The following is a 20828-nucleotide window of genomic DNA, read 5'->3' on the forward strand; positions in this document are numbered from 1 at the left end:
CCAACTGCCTAAAAAAAAAGATAAGAGTGGGAAACAAGGCTATCTAAGGAGGGGAGAACAGGCCCAGGTCAGAAACAGAACAGGCCAAATCTCCTGTGTTGATCAGTACTGGGATCAGTGCTGAGCTAGTGAGTGGCTGATGCACCTTCTAATCGGAGTAAGACAACAGATCAACATACGTTTCAGTAGGCAAGTAACAAAGAAAAAGAAGCAGGAAGGAGCCATATTGCCTGTGTAGTACAGTTCAACTTCAATTCAGGGCTCTCAGTATCCAAGTGCCTTATTATGTCATAACCAATTCTGTCTATGAGAAACCAAAGCCCTTAAGGAAGAATGTGTAGGCTTTATTTTTCCCCCCAAAACTACAGAGATAAAAGGGATTACCTCATTGGTGCCCACTCCAAGAAGAGAATAAGGATAGTCTTACTCTTAGGCCCAGAGGGCAAAGGACATAGTTCTGTTGGGTCCAACTAGCACCCATTGGAAGCAATTCCTACCTGAAAATATTGGAAACATTCCCTGGACTATCTTTGGGATGTTGACAAAGGGAAAGCTGCTTAACACAGAACTTCCTCCAAGCCACAGAGCATACACAGCTATGTGTTCAGTTACTTGCAATTTGCCATCTAGTTTTGCTTTTCCATTGCTGGCAAAATATTTAGGATCTATTTGGGAACCCCACTGCCTCCACTTCCAGCTAAGATGGGAACCTATTTAATTCGCTCCTGCTTTCTCATGTCAGGACAGGTTTCAGTCAGTTGATAAACATTTATTACGTGTCTACTAAGTGCTAGGCACTGTGCTAAGCACTGGGGATGAAAAGAAAAGCAAAAGATAGTCCAGTCCTGCTCTCCAGACAACTTATACAACTGTATAAACAAGCTGTAGAAAGGATAAATTGGAAATAATCATGTACTGTGAAAATGATTGTAAAGGGATAAGAACCTGATACAGCATTTTAATTCCAAAATCTACACTGCTCTCCTGTTTTATGTCCCTATCAAAGCACCTGAAGCCCCAAGTTATTTAACAAAATACAAATTACAAATCTGCTGGTCTATCGGTAGTGGAAATGCTGATTAGTAGGAGGAAGTTGCTAAGTGTACCCTGGGCATTTGGAAATGGCTAAGTCTGCAGCCACGTAAGCTGATGAAGGATTAAGACCTAACAGGACTATACCATGAGCTAGGATAGCAAGAATGAGAAAACAAAACAAAACTGAACAACCACCACTAAAAAACCCACACATTCTCTTACACAGGAAAGGAAGCGCATGACTATACCATGCACCATGAGATGCAAGTAAATACTGGGCCCCTTTTTTTACAAAAGAGTATAATTTTGAAATGGCCCCACTCCAAAAGGTAGCAGGGGGTGAGGGGCCAGCTAGGTGGTGCAGTGGATAGAGCCCTGGAGTCAGGAGGACCTGAGTTCAAATCTGGCTTTAGACCAAACACTTGACACTCACTAGCTGTGTGACCCTGGGCAAGTCACTTAACCCCAATTGCCAAAAAAAATTAAAAAATAAAAAAAAATTAAAAGGTAGCAGGGGGCCAAGCCAAAAATCTATATTCATAATATATTATTTGTCATATTTCCTCACATAAAATTACTACATTGCTATAAAAAATTTTAAGGTTTGTAGTTTTAGAATTAAATAGTAAGATAAGATGTAATAGTCTAGCATTCTATCTATGCAGAGACTTCTGAAGAGCCACAGATAATGTAGACAACAGATAGCTCCCCTTGATCAGTGGTGTCAAACTCAGAGACGTGGGGCCACTAATCAATCCACATGTTGAATGAATTTTAAAATGTAGTTACTTATATATTCTTATTTATTTTGTTAAATATTTCTCAATGACATTTTAATCTGGTTTGGGTTGTACTTGGGAGTGTTGTGGGTTGTGTGTTTGATACCCCTGCCCCAGAAACCTCCTTCCTTTACAATTAGTCTCTAATGGTACTCCAATGAAACCATCTTTACATCAAGAAGATTTCACTGGAATAGCAGAAACATATTCCAGAAACTTATAACATTTCGTAACAAATCATCAGTCATTTTACTTTATCAGACCCCATTTAAGTTCAGCTGACCAGAAACTGTCACTGATGGAAAGAAATAGGTGAGGTTCACTAGTATAGCCTGACCAGTTCTGTAAAAGACAGATTCTTTCTCCTCCTCCTCAGGTTCTTGGTGATTGATACAATGGGAGAGAAAGCAGATGGCAGCATTAAGGTCAGTCTGCCATCCAGAACAGACTCATGTCTGTGTTGTCAGTGGAGATCTCACTCACCAAAACAGAGATGTTAGTTTTAATTAGAGAGATCAAAGCTCATATAAATTCACACATTTTCCTATTCTTTACCAGGATGTTCAAATAACCCATCTGATATTTAACAAGATTTGGGTTAAAAAATAATTATCATGTCACATAACACTGGGGAAAAAATGCTGATGTACAGAAAAAGGACTCATTAAGGGGGGCTAACTGGAGATGGCAGGGAGAGGTGACAGAGTTGGGGAGGCAGAATAACTCTACAAAAGATCATAAAGACTAGAAGTATGCCAGAACACAATGTCAAATACAACTAGTATAACACATCAGTCTTGGTCAGGAAGGCAGAATGTTAAGACCACTATGGAGAGCCTTTAGGATAGCTTTGACACTGACTTCTCAAGGAATAGTTGAATAGCCATTTTTAGTTCTGGGAATAAATACGGCGACCTGGGAGAAGTTTGTTGTGAAGATAACCATGGCTTAAAAATTGCTCTAAGGCAAGATATCAATGACAGAAAACATTCTTCAAATTATTCTTCTGTTGAAGAAATAAAATTCCAACTGAAAAATGAAGTTACTAATGTATTAGCTCTATGTGACACTGAGAACAACCCAGTTTAACTTGGAAAACCTTAATGCAACTAATAGAGGATTGAAAATATAGATGATCAAAGAGGAAATAGAGACCAGATTCAGTTGCTAAGGGCACATAAATGAAAACAAATGGCTTCCAATTCTATCAACCCCATTCCAGCCCATCCTGTTGGGGGTTATCAAGCAGTCTCTTCATAACTACTTCTTATTGGGAGAATCATTTGTTCTGGGACACACAGCAAGAGCGGCTATGGATCTCTAGGTAACTGCCTTTCTCTGGAGATGTTTCACAATGAACATTAGCTCATGTCAGGTAGGATGTCACTGTCAAATATTATGAGTAGCACAGGTTTTTCTGCCTAGTTTGAAGAAATCTGAAGAATTTTCATGGATTGTTTTGTAATGAAAATACAGTGGATGATCTAAGAATTGGATTTCCTAATAAAAATATCTGGAAATGGCTCAATATATCTTCCCCTCTCACCCCTTAATTTAGATAGAATTCAAGTTAAGTGCTGTAGGCCATTTTAGCATAAACCAGAGGAGCAGCTGGTCTAAAATGCCCTAGTGTTTTACCACTTTGCATGTAGCACAGGGACTAATCCTATTCAGAAGTCAAGATAGGACAGTAAGAAAGCTTAAGTGTAGTTGGTATAGTTGGTACAGTTAAATCGGGTATCGTATCTGTTTAAAAAAAAAATTAAGGAGTCACTGATTTGACAGAAAAAGCATTGAAGAGGAAAGGGATGGCAAGTCTGAAATAGCAGGTTCCCATAGGTAAGAACGGGATAGCTTTTTTTTTTTCTGGGGGGGTGAGGCAACTGGGGTTAAGTGACTTGCCCAGGGTCACACAGCTAGTAAATTTCAAGTGTCTGAGGCTGGATTTGAATTCAGGTCTACCTGACTCCAAGGCCAGGGCTATCCACCATGCCGCTTAGCTGCCCCCAGAATGGGATGTTTCTGCTGAAAAAGGTTTCGTTGCTCGTGTTGGATTTCCCCCATGTGCCTAGGAGAACAAATCTGTCCCATTCCTAGACTATGACCTACTGTGTCATCTTTCCTGGCCCCTGAAGGCAGTGAAGCTTGTCACTCCAACGCCAGTTTGATGGCATGACATAATTACAGGTAACAGGAGCCTGGCCAAACCAATGAAAAACTAGGCCTGGCAGCTATTTCAGAAGAATAGATGCAATTCTATGCTCCACTGCCTATGAAAGTTACAAACAGAAAGGGAAAACAGACAACTGAGCTTTGGCTGTAGTTTCCAAGAGTAGAAGCCCACTGGAGCCAGGACACTTGAGATTGTGTGGAGGTGATCCTAAATCTAAGACCACCTGGAGATATTAAAAACTAGCAGGAGGAGGCATAACAACTTAGAAAGAAGGAAAATGCCATATCCTTTCCTTTTATTCGATCTTGCTGAAAATTGATATTATCTTCATTGTAACACCATTTGGTTTTGACTAACTAAATCTGAACTTTCTTTTGATTGGGATTTAAAATGTGACTTAGAACTTTGAATAACTGCTATGGTTTAATGTTCTCAGAAGATGAATGGGCTATAGAAGAGATATGGTAAACCTAACCACTCCCTCCTGCTCTCCCAACCCCTAGTGAAAGAGCTAAAAAACAAACAAACAAACAAACCCTCACTTAATCTTAACAGCCAAGGAAAATACAGAGTATACAAACAACACACATGTCCATATCATGTTTGGAGTGCAGGAGCTCTAGTAACAGATAATACTGTCAATTAGTTCTAGAGGTTTGCTCTGATTTACAATGTTTCCATTGCCATGGCCCAGCTTCTTTCCTTTTCCAGGAAAAGATGACATCTGAGAAGAGACTAAAAGATGGTTAAAAAAGAAACTATACTTGTGGGTAAAATATCCCTTGTCATGAAGTATGAGTGCCATAAGGACTGGAGGGAGGAACAGAAGACAGGGGAATCATCACCTGGGGGAAAAGACTTGGTATGAACACAGCTATCTTCCAATATTTGAGGCACTCAGGTGAAAGGGTAACTAGGTTTATTCTGATTACCTCCAGTGGGTAGAAAGAGGCCTAATGGGCAAATATTACAGGAAAAAAAACCCCTCAACTTGTTATAATGGAAGAACTTCCTAACATTTGGAGCACAGAAAGCTCCTGAAGATAATGAATAGTCACAGGCGGGTAGTAACTGAAGGGGTTTAAGCAGGAGCTGGACCATTTACTTAGGAATTTACATTCTTCAGGTAGGAATGGACCATATGAACTATAAGGTCTCTTTCAACTCTAAAGTTTTAATTCATCTAAAAGGTGACTTATACTGCAAACAAATTACTGGAACACAGAGGCCAGTGGTGGTTTATAATACATTACTGGAGGAGGATATAGAGGTAATAGGAATGTGTCTGGTTGTGTGACTGAGTTGGGGCACTCTTTAAGGGAGGTGAATAGAAAGCTATCCAAAATTTGTAATTGTCCTTGGACATGGGGAGGAGAATAGGTGGTACTTGAAATTCAGTGGGAAAGTGTAATTCTATTAAAATAACAAAAGAAAATCACTGGGTAGGCTGAATGATTTTCTAGAAAGATATCTCTAGTTCAATTAGTGTTACTCAGAGTTACCCCAAGATCAATGTCTTTACTCCTTCTATAAAAACCTCCTTTAAGAAGCAAAACATTTTTTAGACCTTAACCATAAGGTAAGCTATATTTAACCTTGTGGATTCTCCTGCAGTCTTCACGGTCTGGGTCTGTTGGTGAAACTTTGCTCCCAATCATCTATTCCTCAACCAGACAGAGGTTTTTGGTGAGGGGAGGGCAGAAGCAAATAGACAAAGGGAGGAGAGAAAGATTCAGATTCATTTAACATCGTTCAGACTACCATAACTTATCTAAAATGATGATGCGTCTAACATGATGGAGATTGAAACCTCCCTCTTTTCCTCCTTCTCTCATTCTTCTATCCAATCCAATCCTGTATCAGTTCCCATGGCTGGTTTCTGCATTCCCTGAGGGCATAAAGTTCATTCTCTTCAGTAATTTATAATGTTTATATATATTTTTGTTTTCAAGAAGCAGGAAGTGGTGGTGGTAGAGGGTAGCATGCAGTCCCAGCTCCCTAGAGTGACTTCTTCTCTTTCAATGCTAGCAGGAAGAAGAGAAATAGGTTAGAGTAGCAGCTCTGATGGTGTGTATGGCTAGACAGCATGAGCCCACTGTTATCCATGAAGCAGCAATGAATGATTTCTGAGGGCCCAAAGATGCTTAGAGGTTAGAGGGAAGGCCTTGGTGATCACTGATTTCAATAAGGAAGGTTCTCTATATTTTCTACAGATAGAAATTTCACTAGCCTGTAAATGGGAAGAATGGGAAAATCATAGAATTACTGCCTTATGATGATTCCTAACTACTGTCTATGCAGTTAAAACTTTCTTAACACTAAATGCTGTATTACATACAGAGTAAACGGTCAATAAATATCTGCTGACTGGTTAGCTGCCTAGCAAGAAGGCGTCCAAAGGTCTCACAAATTATTGTTGTATTATTCACCAGAATGGCCCCAAGAGGAAGGGAAGGGTCTAGCATCACTAACCTAATGGGACAATGAAGTAGGGACAAACCACTTACCCAAGGCCATGCAATAAGTGGAGTGAGGAAATCCAGTTTTTGTTTCTAGTCTGGTTTATAATACACGAACTATAGGACCTTGGGTTGTTATTGTTGGAGAGATGCAACTTACTGACACAAAACTCCACCTGGGAACTACAATCAGATTTTACAGTCCTTTGATAGATAGCAGGTGGAGGTAGTAGCTCTGTGCCTGGGACAAGAGCATGGGAACCAATGTCATTTGAAGTTAACTGCTCAAAGCCACAGCAATAACTACATTCGTGATCCTCGAGGGTCGTAATTATGTGTCAATGACAAGGGATATGAGAGAGAAGCCAGTCAGCTAATTTCTAGTCTAATGCTTTGGTAAGCTTGTAGCCACTCCTCCCTGATCCTGTATTCCACATAAGAACTGTCCTATAAGAGAATGTTTGGAGCAAGAATCTTTAATTCAAATCATTTCTTGCTAAAGATAGGTCAGCATTAGGGTGCTGAAGTGGTATTTGGCTCATTGGGGCTTCCATTCAGCAAACTATTAATTCTTGGAATCAAGGTTACAAATAGACTTATCTTGGTTAAGGTACTCTGCTGTGGTACCTAAATTATTACTTTTCTTCACATAGTACCACTGGCACTCAAGACATTCGAAAACAGGTGATAAAACTCTGTTACAGAATGGCAATCTCAGGTTGCCAACAGAGGAGGAAAACAGACCACCAAGATGAGGTTTCTAAAGGGAAGCATATTAAAAAAAAAAAGAGAGAGAGAGAGAAAGAGAGAGAAATGAGCAAACACCGAGTCCTTAAGCTCTGAAAGGTAGGAATAGAAAGCAGAGCTGAGCAATGACTTGAAATACCATAAAGTCAGTGTCAACTTTTGCCAAGTAAAAGACATTTCAGGGGAAGGAAGATGACAGTTCTTGATATAATGATGGCTGCCAGGAACCTGAACCGAACCTCTGACAATGTGGAGAAAGGGCTATGAGTGACACTCAGTGTTCCATGAGGGGCTCTGGGATGGAACAGAAAAACTCCAGACAAACTAGACTAGATGGACTAGAATGGCAGAGAAAAGTAACCGTTAAGGAAGAGACTGCAGGAGGTCCAGCATCTGGGTAATCTAAGTAGTAATTTACGGAAGAGTGTCTGCCCATTTCTATTCCCAGACAAACTGCCAGGTTACTAATCATTCTTTCCCTGAGAAGGAACCCCCTTCTACAGGCAATGTACATTACAAAAGTCCAGCCCCATCCTTCTATTCTCCCTATCTTGAAGGTAGACATGGTGAACAGAAAATTGGTCTCAGAGCCAGGAAGATGGGTTCAAGTTCTGCCTCTGGCTATGTTATCTCGGGCCACTCACTAACCTCTTAGTTTTGCAGACAACTCTTTAAGACTCTAAGCTGCAGAGCAGGTGTCAACCTACAACTGAAGAAGTTTCCTCATCTAGGAGTCCCCCATTCCAGAGAAATCACAGGTCTAGTCCACAACTCTATTGCTGTTTCTTCTTACACCTACTGGGCCCTTTGTCCACCTTATTCCATCTCTGCCCCAGGGATATCTGGGGTCATACTTCAGTACCCTAAAAATTCTCTGGGACAGTTGCCAAGTTGTGACCAGGAGAAAAAACAAAGGCAGCAGGACTGTCTTAGTCAGGAGAGATGGAAGGCTTAGTTGAGTCTAGGATAGCAGGATCTTTTCATATCTAGTCATCACCTGATCTGGGTGGAGTATGATGCTTATGAACAATGGCAGCGAGAACAACACAGAAGGCTCTCTAGAGAGTCAACAAAGTGAAGAGGATGCTGCTTTGCCCATCACTGGAGATCTGCAGGTAAGCATAATTCTGGGGCAAGGGCACTAATAATACAGACTGCATGGAAGTATCCATCAAGTTACTTAATAGGCATGTTATCTAAAGACTGGGAAAGATGCATCTACAGAGGTCATCCCATTGCAAGTATCACCCATTTCCCTTGTTCCGGAATTCCTCTAAATCTCTAGACACAGCTGTGATACTTGCAATTATTGAAGAATATGAATTCCTCACCCCACACTACTCAGAAGAAACTTTTTTATATGGGGAAAATACAAACGAACCAGAAGTCTCTTTGCTGTAAACCTCATCAATGTACCCTAAGATCCAAATTCTCCCTTTTAAGCTCTTTGGGCTGGGGAATCTTTAAAATTGACTAGAGAGGTTCTCCCACTAAAATGTTCACCAAGGCTGAGAAAGACTGAGCTGTGCTTGCTGGGAGGTACAGGGGTGAGGTGGGTGGGTGAAAACAGATAAAAATCAACTTTTGGTCTGTTTAGTGTTTTTTTCCTCAAACTCATTGTCAGTCAGCAGCCACAGGGACTTTGATAAGGACTACTATCATCAATTTAAGGAACAAGCAGGTGTATCAAGACAACTCTTGCAAAGAAAAGGAAAATGGCGCCAGTTACTCATTCCCTTCTAAAGGGAACATTCTCCTAAAATGGGACAACACCCTTACAGCCCACTACTGACCTTTCGTGGCGCCAGCCGCCATTGGCAGGCCCCAACCACAGTAAGAAAGGGAAGAAAAAAGAGAGGAAAAGCCTCTATTACCACTTTGTAGCACCTGCGACCACAAGTTCCCTACCCTTGTCCATGAAATGTGGAAAACTGTGTGGAAATCTTCTCTGGCTTGTCCATAATCCAACTGCACTCTGCAGACATGAGAGTAGCTCATCTCTGCCATGTATCCCAACAGGACAGTTTTGTTGTACGCTAGTTAAGACCTTAGGTAGTCAGGGAGAAATTCTGCAGTCTTTCTTCCTTCTAATGAATCTGTGCTCTTCCAGAATAAAAATGACCTCCTAACAGACTGGAGTTATTAGAACACTTCTCTAGGAGGGGGGACATACTCAATGAATACAAATTCATCTTGGAGTCCCTAATGATGATATAGGAAGGCATATGAATCTTGACTGGCAGCACAATGATTTTATTTTACAAGGAAAAATTAATCCTAATATGTAACTTTCTTCTGAGCACTGAAGTACTCATATATAATTTGACTGGGTGGGTAGTTAGGAGAATTAGAACAAGAAGCAGATAAGTGATTCTGTAACAGTTTGGAGGTAACAGCTAAAATCGAAACCCAAGGCTACTGACAAATCGTACAGAGAATATTCCACGGTAGCTCCCACATCCACAGTGTACTCTGACTTTTCAGAGAGCAAGCACTGAGTAAATTTCAAGAGACTGTGATCCATATAATTATAGTGATACCTATGACTCCATGTTCAGTGCTGTAGTTTTCCTAAACTCAAGGTCTAGATAAACACATGCCTCTTAGATCAGTCTTATCAGACTCATACTTTGTAAGTTCATTTCAGAATGAAGGCCAAGTGGAAGGTTTTAGCAGCAAGAAATAGGTATCTGCATTATTTAATACCCTTCAAGTTTACTGCCAAGAGTCTGTTCACATGCAAAAACAATAATGAAATAACAAAAGTTGCATGACCTCTTTTTAACCAACTTCATTCTGGGTTGGAGTTCAGACTCTTTATTCCCAGAGGCATAGGTAAACTCTAGAATAAAGTTAAGTACCTTTATTCTATTATAAACATAAATCATAAGCATCTACAGAATTCTCAGAAAGGGATGTCTAGATCACACCTCAAGCTACCATCCAGAGGAAGCAATGGGGTATTGCATGAAGGGTTGATTGTCCCCTATTAGGCTGACTAGAAGAGAAATGAAAGAGAAGGTGGCTCTGTACACCTTGTTCTTAAACTTAAATCACTCCCCAACCCTACACACCCCCTGCATTGCTAGCAAGGACAGTGGCTGACAACATAGCCCCAGGAAGGTGAGGAATCAGCTGTCTAGGACTATAGAAAAATCAGTAAAGGAGGTGCCCATAGCAGTTGAGAATATAACTCCTGCCTGAAAGAGCCTGCCTAACAGGCTGAAACAGAAATACAATTAAATTAAGTCAGAAAACCCGCTACAGAAAATGCAATTACTCAAAGATACAAATAAATGTTCAAAGAAAATTGGACCCTGACAGGGTTAGTCAAGCTTCTAAATTCAGCTAGAGGCAGGTGGGCCCAGCTAATAAGCCAAGAAAGAGTGCTGCTGAGCCCTGGGTTTACTGCATTAAGATCTTGGCTGTGTCCTGGGAGGGCTTAGAGCTCTCGGGTGCCTTTGTAACCTCCCAACATGATGATGGCCAAGAGGAGCTTAGAAAGACCTCTCAGCTCAGGCACATTGAAGGAGATTCTTACGCAAAGGGAACTGATTTCCAACCTACAGGATGGCAAATCTGGACAGTGAGTGTCATGATCCTCTAGGATTAGACTCACTGTGGACAACATGGCAGAAAAGTATTTGTTATGACCTGGCTTCCTGGCCAGGAGTTGCCTACCTCTCGCTGTAGCACCAACTCCTTGGTGAAGAGTGTTGCTTCCTCACTGAAGGGCTCTCTCTCCTGTACCAGGCCAGGGAGGTTCCGGGCTCCACGGGGACATTCGATACCTGGGGCAGGAAAAAGGACAGTGAGAAGAGGCCAGTTTCTCAACAGAACCTTAAGGAACATTGCCCAGTAGGTAGTCTATCCTTATAATGACAAATAACTTTGTATGAACTACAGCTAAGCTCCATTCATGGGAACATGGAATTACTATTCAATAGGAGTTAAGTAATGCTGTCTTCCTCCGAAATCAGTTTCTCCTTCTTTCATTTCCTTTTATGTTAGTGATGACATCATTTTCAGGAGATCTCAAAATTGTCTCTATTTTCTCTCCCCTCTAGGTTCTACTCAATTATCCAGTCACTCGCAAAGTGCTACCTACTGATTCTTCATTTTTGATGTATATTGAGTATGCTCTTTCCTTTCAATTCCCACAGACATCACTCCAGTTCTATTATCTTATGGCTAGACTAACTCAATAACTTACATGCCTCCAGCCTCTCCCTCTTACAATATCTCCTCTACTTTGTTGCCAGATTAATCTTCCTCAAGTACTGCTTTCATCATGTCACTTTGCTCTTCAGAAACCATTAACTATTCTGCCCTTGGTTAAGTCTTTATTCTTTGGCCTGGGAATCAACAGTTTAAGCACAATTTACCTTTCCAACCTTGACTCCTACCACTCTTTCATGAGCTAACCAAATGAACTACTCACAGACTCAAGAATGTTCTTCGCATATTCCTGTCTCCCTGACTTTGTTCACAGTATGCCATGATAAGAAGTGCCCTATTTCTTCTCTTCACTTATCCAAACCCTACTCATCCTTCAGGAGGATCTCAAATTCCTCAGCCTCCATGGGGTTATGAAAAGTTCTACTGTCCTTTCAACTCTTGCAAGACTATTTTTACCACTCATTTAGCACTTAGGGAAAACTTTTCATAATACGTTTTTGTGTAGATGTCTCGTTTACCCAAGCTCCCTGAGGATGAAGAAACTTTTTGTTCCCCACCCCCTCAGCATTGAGTGTAGCATTCTGCACACAGTAGGTACACAATACATTTTTGTTGATTGAATTAACAGCTCCCTTGATTCATTTAGTCTATAAATACTGCATGTTTGATGCACGCTTCACAAATATGAGTGCCATCACTCTAGTATAATTTCCTGGTCTAAGAACTTAAGGATAAAGCTGAATTGAGGCAGAACTCTAGGCAAAGAGAAAGTTTTTGTCAGCTTCAGGAGATGGCACATCAATTAGGGGAAAGGCTATGGTGACATCTGAATATAATGGAATTATGACACCATAAGAAATGACAAATATAGGGATATCAAAGAAGGGGAAGACACACGGTCTGATGAAGAGAAGCAGAACCAGGAAAACAATATACACAACTGTCAGCAATGTAAACTGAAAAAATAATAAAACAAAAGTGAAATAAAATAGTGTAATTATAATGTCCAAGCTTGGCCCCAGAAGATATATTAGAAAATGCACCTCCTCCTTTTGCTGCAGAGGTGGGGGACTATGGTTGTGGGATGTTTGGTATGCTGACAGACATGGTAGATATCAGTTAGTTTGGCTGAAAGGTTTAAAAAAACAAACTGTTTCAAGAGAAGGATTGCTTAAGTAGGGGACAGACATATTATTCAGAGGTGAAAGTAATATAAAAACCAAAATGCATCAAGAAAAAGAAATGAAGAAAAATGAAAAAATGGTCTGAAAAATGAAAAGAATGGAATTCCAAAGACAAAAGAAAATGAATTTTTTTTCTTGTGCCTCTGGCCCAATTTTGACTTCTTCATTTGCACTGATAGGAAATTGGGAAGCACTAACCTTTATTTAAGTACCAAGTCATAGGGAAATGGTTAGCAGCCAAGTGTTGTGGATTCTCTCACCTTAACATTTCTAGCAGCCATCCCCTTTTATTCCCTAGCATGACCGCCAATAATCCAGGATTTCATCACCAATCACCTGAGCTACCTTAAGAGCCTCCTAAATGGACCTGTCTCAAGTATCTCTCTTCTCCACACAAATGCCAAAGTGACATTTCTAAAGGAAGTTGTGACCAAATCACCCTCATGTTCAAAAAGCTCCCACGGCTCCCTATTGCCTGTAGGATTAAATACCAACTTCTGTTTGGTTAAAGCCTTTTAAAATCTTGCAAGTTTTGTCAACTCCTGTTTCTATGTCTTTGCCAAGTTGCTTCTCCTGCCTCCTCCTTCCAATATCTGGGCATACACTCCCCTCTCTTGTCTGCCTCTCAGAAGTCTAAACTTCTTCCAAAGCTTAGCTGAAGTGCTAGCATCTATGAGGCCTTTTCTGATTCCCCAGTCCCAGTTGCTAATGTTTCCAAAATTACTACATGTTTTCTACACACATCTAATGCAATGTAAGATCCTTGAGGACAAAGCCATTCTGGTTTCGACTTTGTCCAGTGTCAAGCCCATAAAAGGTACCTAACAAATTCTTATTATATCAACTTAACATGGAGGTGGGGGTAGAGAGCAAAGGAGAAGAGGTAGGCTTCCTATAATACTCAATATCCTCTTGGGAACTACTAGGAGATGAGCATGCCTCATTTATCTGAAAAAGCCAGATGTCCTTGACATGTCCTTGACAGCTCCTGCATATTTTCATGACCATAAAGCACATGGGAAAAGGAATGCATTATATTCCTCTCCAGTTCTCAGGAAGACGAGACAGAGTGCAGGGCTTCCTTCTCAGCCTCAATGCCCCTCAAAGGGAAGAATTTAAATTAAGCACAAGTGCCAGATGATTAAGTACAACTGTCAGAAGAAAGGAAAGTAGTTGGGAGAGCTTCAGTTGGGAGCATGATCTGTCCAACCATGCAAGCAGTGGGTCCAGGGACTGTTAAAGCACCAACGAGAATGATGTGTGGGAAGCAGAGCTTATCTGAGTAGCATTATTTCCAAACAAGGAAGGCCTAGGCCAGTGAGAGAGAGAGAGAGATACATTAGGAATGAGCCTATTTCTACAAAAGTGATTTAAAAGTCGATAAACTCACAGAGATTAGTTTAGGAAAGGAGGGACTACTTTAGTGAAAGAGAAAACAGTCCGTGATTTTCACAGCAGTACCTGCCAAAAGGAATATTGATGTATACACATCTGCAAACCAAGTGAGATCCAAAGAATCCATCAGAATGATGTAGGCAATCCAATAAAAACAATGTCATGTATAAATTACTGTAAAAGTAAAAATAAGTTCTTGAAACATCTATTCTACTAATTTTTGTTCCTTATATAATGCATTGTCAGTTCTTCTAATAGCATTCTGAGATGGGGTGGTGGTACAATGACTAGAAGGGGTGCCAGGTGTGCTATGGGGACTAGCTCTGGATCATGTACCAGGGAGTCTGACAATGGATCTGAGAATAGATGAGATCAGAAGAAACATTTTTTTTCTGCCATCTTACTACCTGCTAACATGGGGTTGGCTGAATCTGAGTGTCTCTGCAAGCCTTCATTGGCATCTGAACACTAAACAGAAGTCAGGAGGTAAGAGGACCTTAGCAGCTAAGCTCGGCACTTGAGAATATTGGAGAATGAGAGTGGGGTTCAGGGTAGTCTGTGAATCTGTACGAAAATTCATTCCAAACTTCATTAGATGAGAGAAACAAGCCTGGTCTAAGACATCTGCTACCTGAGCAAGATCTAACTACTCAAATGTTAAGTGCAGATGGCCACTTGGACATAACCAGATCGCCTCTGGGAGAACTCTTAAGGCAGAGCTGTGCCCTTGTCTTTCTTCTCCCTGCCCCCACCAGAGCTCTAAGTCAGTAGGGAGCCAACTAGGCTGCCTGCCTTCTCCTGTTTAACATGCAGCAAGGAGTGTGCATCAGAAAGCATCTACACCCGAGGCTCAGCCACAGAAACAAACAGCACAAGCTGACAGGAGACACAAAACAATTCCAGAGGAGCCAAAACACAAACTTTCACCTAGTTCTGAGTCGCTGCAGGGGAGTTTCCCAGGAATTGTCTGTCAGGCAGGTAAAAAGAAAAAGCCAGGGGAGCAGAAATACGCATGAATGGAAATCTGTTTTCCAATTATCTTTTTTTCCCTTCTAGCTGGACCTTGTTTTTCACAGACCTTCCTGCCTCAGTTCTTCCATCGCACTAACACCAGGGACAGTAGAATCAGCTTTTGACCAAACTTTCTTGTCGGTCCAAATTTGTCTTATCCTTAGGAAGGCAAAGGAGTCTGAGTCAGCTTCCAGAGACCACAGACACAAGTGACATGAAGGGAGGAGCCTGGTAGGTGACAAAGGAGTGACAAAACGAGAACAGGATTCTTCAGAATTTTCTAAATTTCAAAGCCAAGAAACACACAGTTGCCTGCCCTGTGAAAATCAGGCAGAGCCACATGTTAACAGCAGGTGAAATTTCATTGCATCCTCCCTTAGCATCTGTAGAGCTAAATCACTTAGGAAAATTCAGGCCACTTACTCACCATTCCTAAAATGGTGAATGAAAGACTGTGCTCAAGTCCCTGGTGAGATGCTTGTTACCAATCAATGGAATTTAAGAAGGAAAGAAAAGGAAAATCACTGGGATGAAAGGAGAGAAAGTTGGGTTCTTGGTAAGGGAACCAGAGCCTGCTGCTGCAGACCTGGGCAGGTTGACAGGTAGCAAGAAGAGAGCTCAAAGCCATGCAGGGCCTCAGGCTCTAAATAGGAAGTGAGATATCACCAGAGTTCCAGACACTCTCCTCAACCCAGTTTAGGAAGTGCCGGTAATTTTGGATTGTGCATATTACCTCTGATAGCTGTCTTCCCCGATAATGCACCAGCTTGGTGCTGCTTGCTGATAAGGGCATATTAACTCTGTTATGTTTTGAACACCACAGAGGCAGGTTAAGTGCTGAGCTTACTCTCAACTCCTGTAAATCATTCAAGGAATAAAAATTATTTTTAAAAGTTTGAAAATGCAACCGGTAGTAAAACAAAACCCCTCCAAACATCCCAAGCCATACTCCTTTCCTGTCTTATGAGGGCAGCTAGAGCAAAGACAGATGCTTATTACTGCTTTAAGGTTTCCTTGGCAGAATTTCAAACACATCAGAACTAGTGGAGGCAGGCAAGTCACAAAATGTCTTCCTCTTTTTCCAAATGTCCCCTGAACAATGGCTCTCTGATTACTCTAAATCTCCATGATTAGCCTTAATTTTGGTTGTGCCACCTAACACTGCATACTTCCACTTAAATGTGAATTCTAGGGAGAAGAGCATGTTTTACATGTGTTAAGTGTAATGCAATGAGCCCTGGACAAGGAGCCAGAAGACCACCTTGTGGGATCAGCAGTGGGTCTTTACTAACCAGCTTCGTGATCTTGGACAAATCACTTCACATCTCACCTCTTAAAATGAACAGTCTGAATCTGCTTGAATTAACAAGGCAAAGTCCCTTCCAGGTCTAAAATTCTAGGAGTGATCTATGGGGAATTCCTAATTGGAGCACAACTCTGAAATGCAGAGTTGGTGCTGAGCTGAAGATGAACCTATTAACCATCTCCCCACCACACAGAGAAATACTGACTAATGAGGACAATTAACACAAGTGCTCTGCTTGCTCAGCCAGATTTAGAATCAAGAAGTTAAAATTCTTTGCTATATAAAGGACATATTGATGATGGCTAAGTAAGAGAAACTGTATGAGGCTGAATACCGACTATACTTTGTATATCAGATGCTTTATAATAATTGGGTTTGGAGATTCAAAAGTGTTTGTTACTTTTTTATTGGGCATAAGGCTGTGTGGAATGAAGCAAACTACAGAGGCTAGAGGTGACAGCTTTCAATGGGCAATCACCTCAGCTGAGGAAGCAGCCAAAGTAATAGCCAAGGAAAACAGAACTCTGCTGAAAATAAGAGCATAAGTTAGGGGAGTCAGTTTACTGAGTGCCCAATGTGCCCTGAGCACTACGGAGGTTCACGATGGGGGAAGGGGGAGTAGAAAGGAAGGGAAATACAAAAGAAACAGAAGTCGCAGACTTTGTCCTCATCCTCTACACAGTAGCATGACATACACTAACAAGAAAAGACCTGAGAACGGGAATGAGAGAGGATAGAGAAAGATCCTAAATGCCAGCCTATCTGAAAGAGGTAGGTTTTTGGTTTTTTTTTCTGCTTTTTAGGAAATTGGGGTTAAGTGACTTGCCCAGGGTCACACAGCTAGTAAGTATCAAGTGTTTGGTCTGAGGCCGCATTTGAACTCAGGTCCTCCTGACTTCAGGGCCGGTGCTCTATCCATGGCGCCACCTAGCTGCCCTGAAAGAAGTAGTTAACCTCTGACCTGCACACTGAATTAAAGGCTGGGACTGAAGAACACATAAAGTTGAGCATGATCCAAAGGATCATGGAAGTCCAAAGGTTGCCTCTGCCTGCTCTAAGTGAAGGCTTCTGGCACTAAGATGCAATGGTTTAAGTGGGGTGCATGCCTCACATGGAATATCTAACTAAAAGGTTCATAGTTATGTAAGTTGTAAAGGCAAAAAAAAAAAAAAGACAGAAAGAAAGACCAGCCATATATAGTTATCCTTCTGGACTTAAAACTGACTCCCCTAGGGAAGACACACGTAACATCGAGATGAAATGGTGAACAATGACAGACAATCACAGACAGGCCTGAGGTGGGCATTAGCAAATCGTTGAGTGTTTCCAATGCAAGAAGGGAGGCAATGGGGAAAGGGCAAATACGTGGGGAACCCCCACCTAGGATCTTATATTCAACTCTAGATATCTCTGTGGCAACAGAGAAATAGAGAGAATTGGAACACAGAGAAAAGCAACAAAAAATGACTCAGGGGTGGGGAGGCCTGCCTTTAGAGGAAAGATAAAAGGTGCTAAATCTGTACAGCTCAGCTAAGCAGTGACTAAGAGGGTGACATGATAACAATCTGCAAATATTTGAAAGGTGTAAACACATGGAATAAAACTGCCTAGCCTGAAAACAGGGGGTATAATTAGGAGCAGGGAAGGAAAATCTGGACCAAGTATCAGAAAAATACTCAGTAGTTTTAAGAACTACGTTAAAAGATATAGGTTCTTAATGTAAGCGGAAATTTCATTATCAAATCCTGAAACTGAAAGGAGGTCATTTCTTCTGCAAATTACCTAAGGCATTCCAGATAGATCTTTAAAGATATTTAACACTACAGTTATATATATCAGATTTTAAATACTTCCATGCCTTAAAATATTTTCCAATGCAACTGAAGCACAATTCTTCTTAACCATATCTCAGTGGAAACAGAAAAGCTACTCTGATAGGCCCTTAAAGAAAAAAGATGAAACGAAACACCAGAGGTTTTATCTATAGGCAGCATATGCTGCCCAGCCCCAGAGCAGGACCAAACACAGACTTAGAGGACAAACTGCTAAGCAAAGGGACAGATGATGAGGCAAATTGGTGTATTATCTTTGTCCCTAGTTTTTATTTCATATGGGTAATACGTAATTTTCAAAAAAGAATGGCATGGTTTGCTGCTACCTGGGAGTCCCCTAGAGTAAGTATCAAGGACAAAACTTGGGGAGTAAAAGTACACCAGAATAAAACTCCTGCCACACCAACTGGAGCTCTCCTATAGCTTTTCCTAAACTCTTGTCACTGCCAACAGCCAATTTATAATCAGCATATTCTTAAGGGAGTTTTGTACCTAAATTAGCTTCATCTCAATAAACTATCTCTCAGTGATGACTCCAACACAAACTCACACATGTATATGAGGCACATACTTAATACTATATACAATATTAGAAACGAATAGCAAACATGGTTAATACAAAGAAGAATGGAAAGACTTACATGAACCGATCAATGTAAAGTTAAGTAAGGAGAGCTAGGAAAACAATACACACAATGACTACAGTCAACAAACTTTTTTTTTTTGGTGAGGCAGCTGGGGTTAAGTGACTTGCCTAGAGTCACACAGTTAGTATTATGTGTCTGAGGCCGGATTTGAACTCAGGTCCTCCTGACTCCAAGACTGGCGCTCTATCCACTGCACCACCTAGCTGCCCCTTCAACAAGCATTTTTTAAACAGTTACTATGAGCCAGGAAATGTGCTAAGTGCTGGGGAGAGAAAGAAGGTAAAAATGGCCCCCACCCTCCAGAGGCTTATATTTTAGTGGAGTAGACAGCGTGAATATAAATAGGCATGTAGACTATACAGAGTGTTCCAGAAGATAGAAAGTAATCTGGGGAGCGAGGGACATGGTGGGCGGGTCTAGGAAAGACCTCCTAAAGGAAGTGGGACTTGAGATGATTCTGTGGAGAGAGCATTCCAGGAATGGGGGACATTCTGTGCAAAGGCACAGAGATGAGAGATGGGATGTCTTGTTCAAGGTACATACTGTAAAAAGGCAGCGTGGCTTGACAGTAGAGTGTAAGGAGGGAAATCAAAGGCAAGAAGACTCAATAGGCAGGAAGGTGCCAGCATACAAAGAGCCACAAATACCAGATAGAGGAGCAGGGCAGAGAGAGGAAAACCACGAGGGAGTAGTACCACCAAAGTCTAGAGGGATGAGAATATCCAGTAGAATCATCAAATGAAGTTGATCAATGATGAAGAAAGGACAATTACAGTGAGGACAGAGAAAAAGCCATTAGATTTAGTAATTAAGAGATCATTGGTAACTTTATGTCAAATTGTAGAGTGTTTAGAAGAAATGGAGATACCAAGTTTAAATGGTTTTCTCAAGGACTTGAACTATGAAGGGGAGAACAGCTAGAGGAATGATAGGATCAAATGAGGTTTTGTTTTGTTTTGTTTTAAGATAAGGAAGATGAGGGGGCATGTTTATAGATAGCAGGAAAGCAGCAGGTAGACAGGTAGAGATGGAAAATAAATGAGTGGGGAAGACAGTGGAGGCAATTTTTTGGAGAAGGTGGGTTCAAGGACATATAGAGGGGGATGGCCTTGGCAATGAGAAAGGCTACTTCTTTATCCATGACTGGAGTGAAGGAGGAGATAATTGGGGAAGAAGTCTAAAAAGATGTGATAACAGAAGAGCAGAAGGATCTATTAATGAATGATATCAGTTTTTTCAGTGTCCTCAAGTGAGGGAGTAGGCTACTGAATCAATAAGGGAGGAATAAAATGTTTCCCTTGCTGAAATGGGGATCCAGTTTACATTGCATAAATTTGTAGGGGATTCAGTCCACAAGGCTTAGGAATTTCCTATAGTTCTACTCAGCAGCACCTGAATAGGAACCAGGGAGGCGTATGGGGGGATTAATCTAGGGATGATGATGTTTGACAAAATGTGAGGATCTTGTGGAAATGACTATCTCCTTGGTGAATCAAGGCATAGAAACAGGGAAGGGTGGAGAGGTCACTATGCTAGAAGAGACATACCACCATGACACTATGTCCACCTTTCACTCTTGCTGCATGAGTAGTGTCCCTTCTCCTCTGATCATACATATACCTGACAATGACAAATCCAAATCACTACATGCTAAAACCAATTTACACCAACCAAGTCTTTTTTTTTTTGCCTTTTGCAATTTTGATTCTACTGAGATCTTAGTACTTTCATGGTACACAGCCATACATACAGCATCACTGGCAGAATACTGGTATTAAAAAGATAGCCTTTGGTGGTGAGGCGCAGCTTGGGATCAATGAAAGCAAAATTTCTCAAATGCAATCTAGCCTGATCTCCTCTAAGTGAACTCTAGACCTGTTCAGTTGTTGTGCCAATCCAAGATATATGTACTGGTCGATTAAATAAGTCCACCTAAAAATATGTCTTAATCAAGGAGAGATACATTATTCGTCCAGGTGGATTTACTTGTGTGGACTGACTGCTAGGCAAGTATTTACTAAATGAGGAACTTGTATACTCACTATACTCACAAATCTATACAAGAAACTTCAAATCTGTTG

The 20828-nt window shown here is 41.1% G+C and overlaps 1 protein-coding gene across 1 annotated transcript in view; it reads right to left on the bottom strand.

Moving 5' to 3' along the window:
* The window catches only part of SND1 (staphylococcal nuclease and tudor domain containing 1), a 479638-nt gene that overhangs the window by 103105 nt on the left and 355705 nt on the right, over positions 1 to 20828 (bottom strand). The window contains exon 16 of the mRNA XM_021002412.2: positions 10875 to 10984. Coding sequence (XP_020858071.1) covers positions 10875 to 10984 — 110 coding nt within the window. The remainder of the gene's footprint in view (positions 1 to 10874; positions 10985 to 20828) is intronic.

This window comes from Phascolarctos cinereus, unplaced genomic scaffold, assembly GCF_003287225.1.
Source record: "Phascolarctos cinereus isolate Bilbo 61053 unplaced genomic scaffold, phaCin_HiC Scaffold_1;HRSCAF=81, whole genome shotgun sequence".
Lineage (NCBI taxonomy): Eukaryota > Metazoa > Chordata > Mammalia > Diprotodontia > Phascolarctidae > Phascolarctos > Phascolarctos cinereus.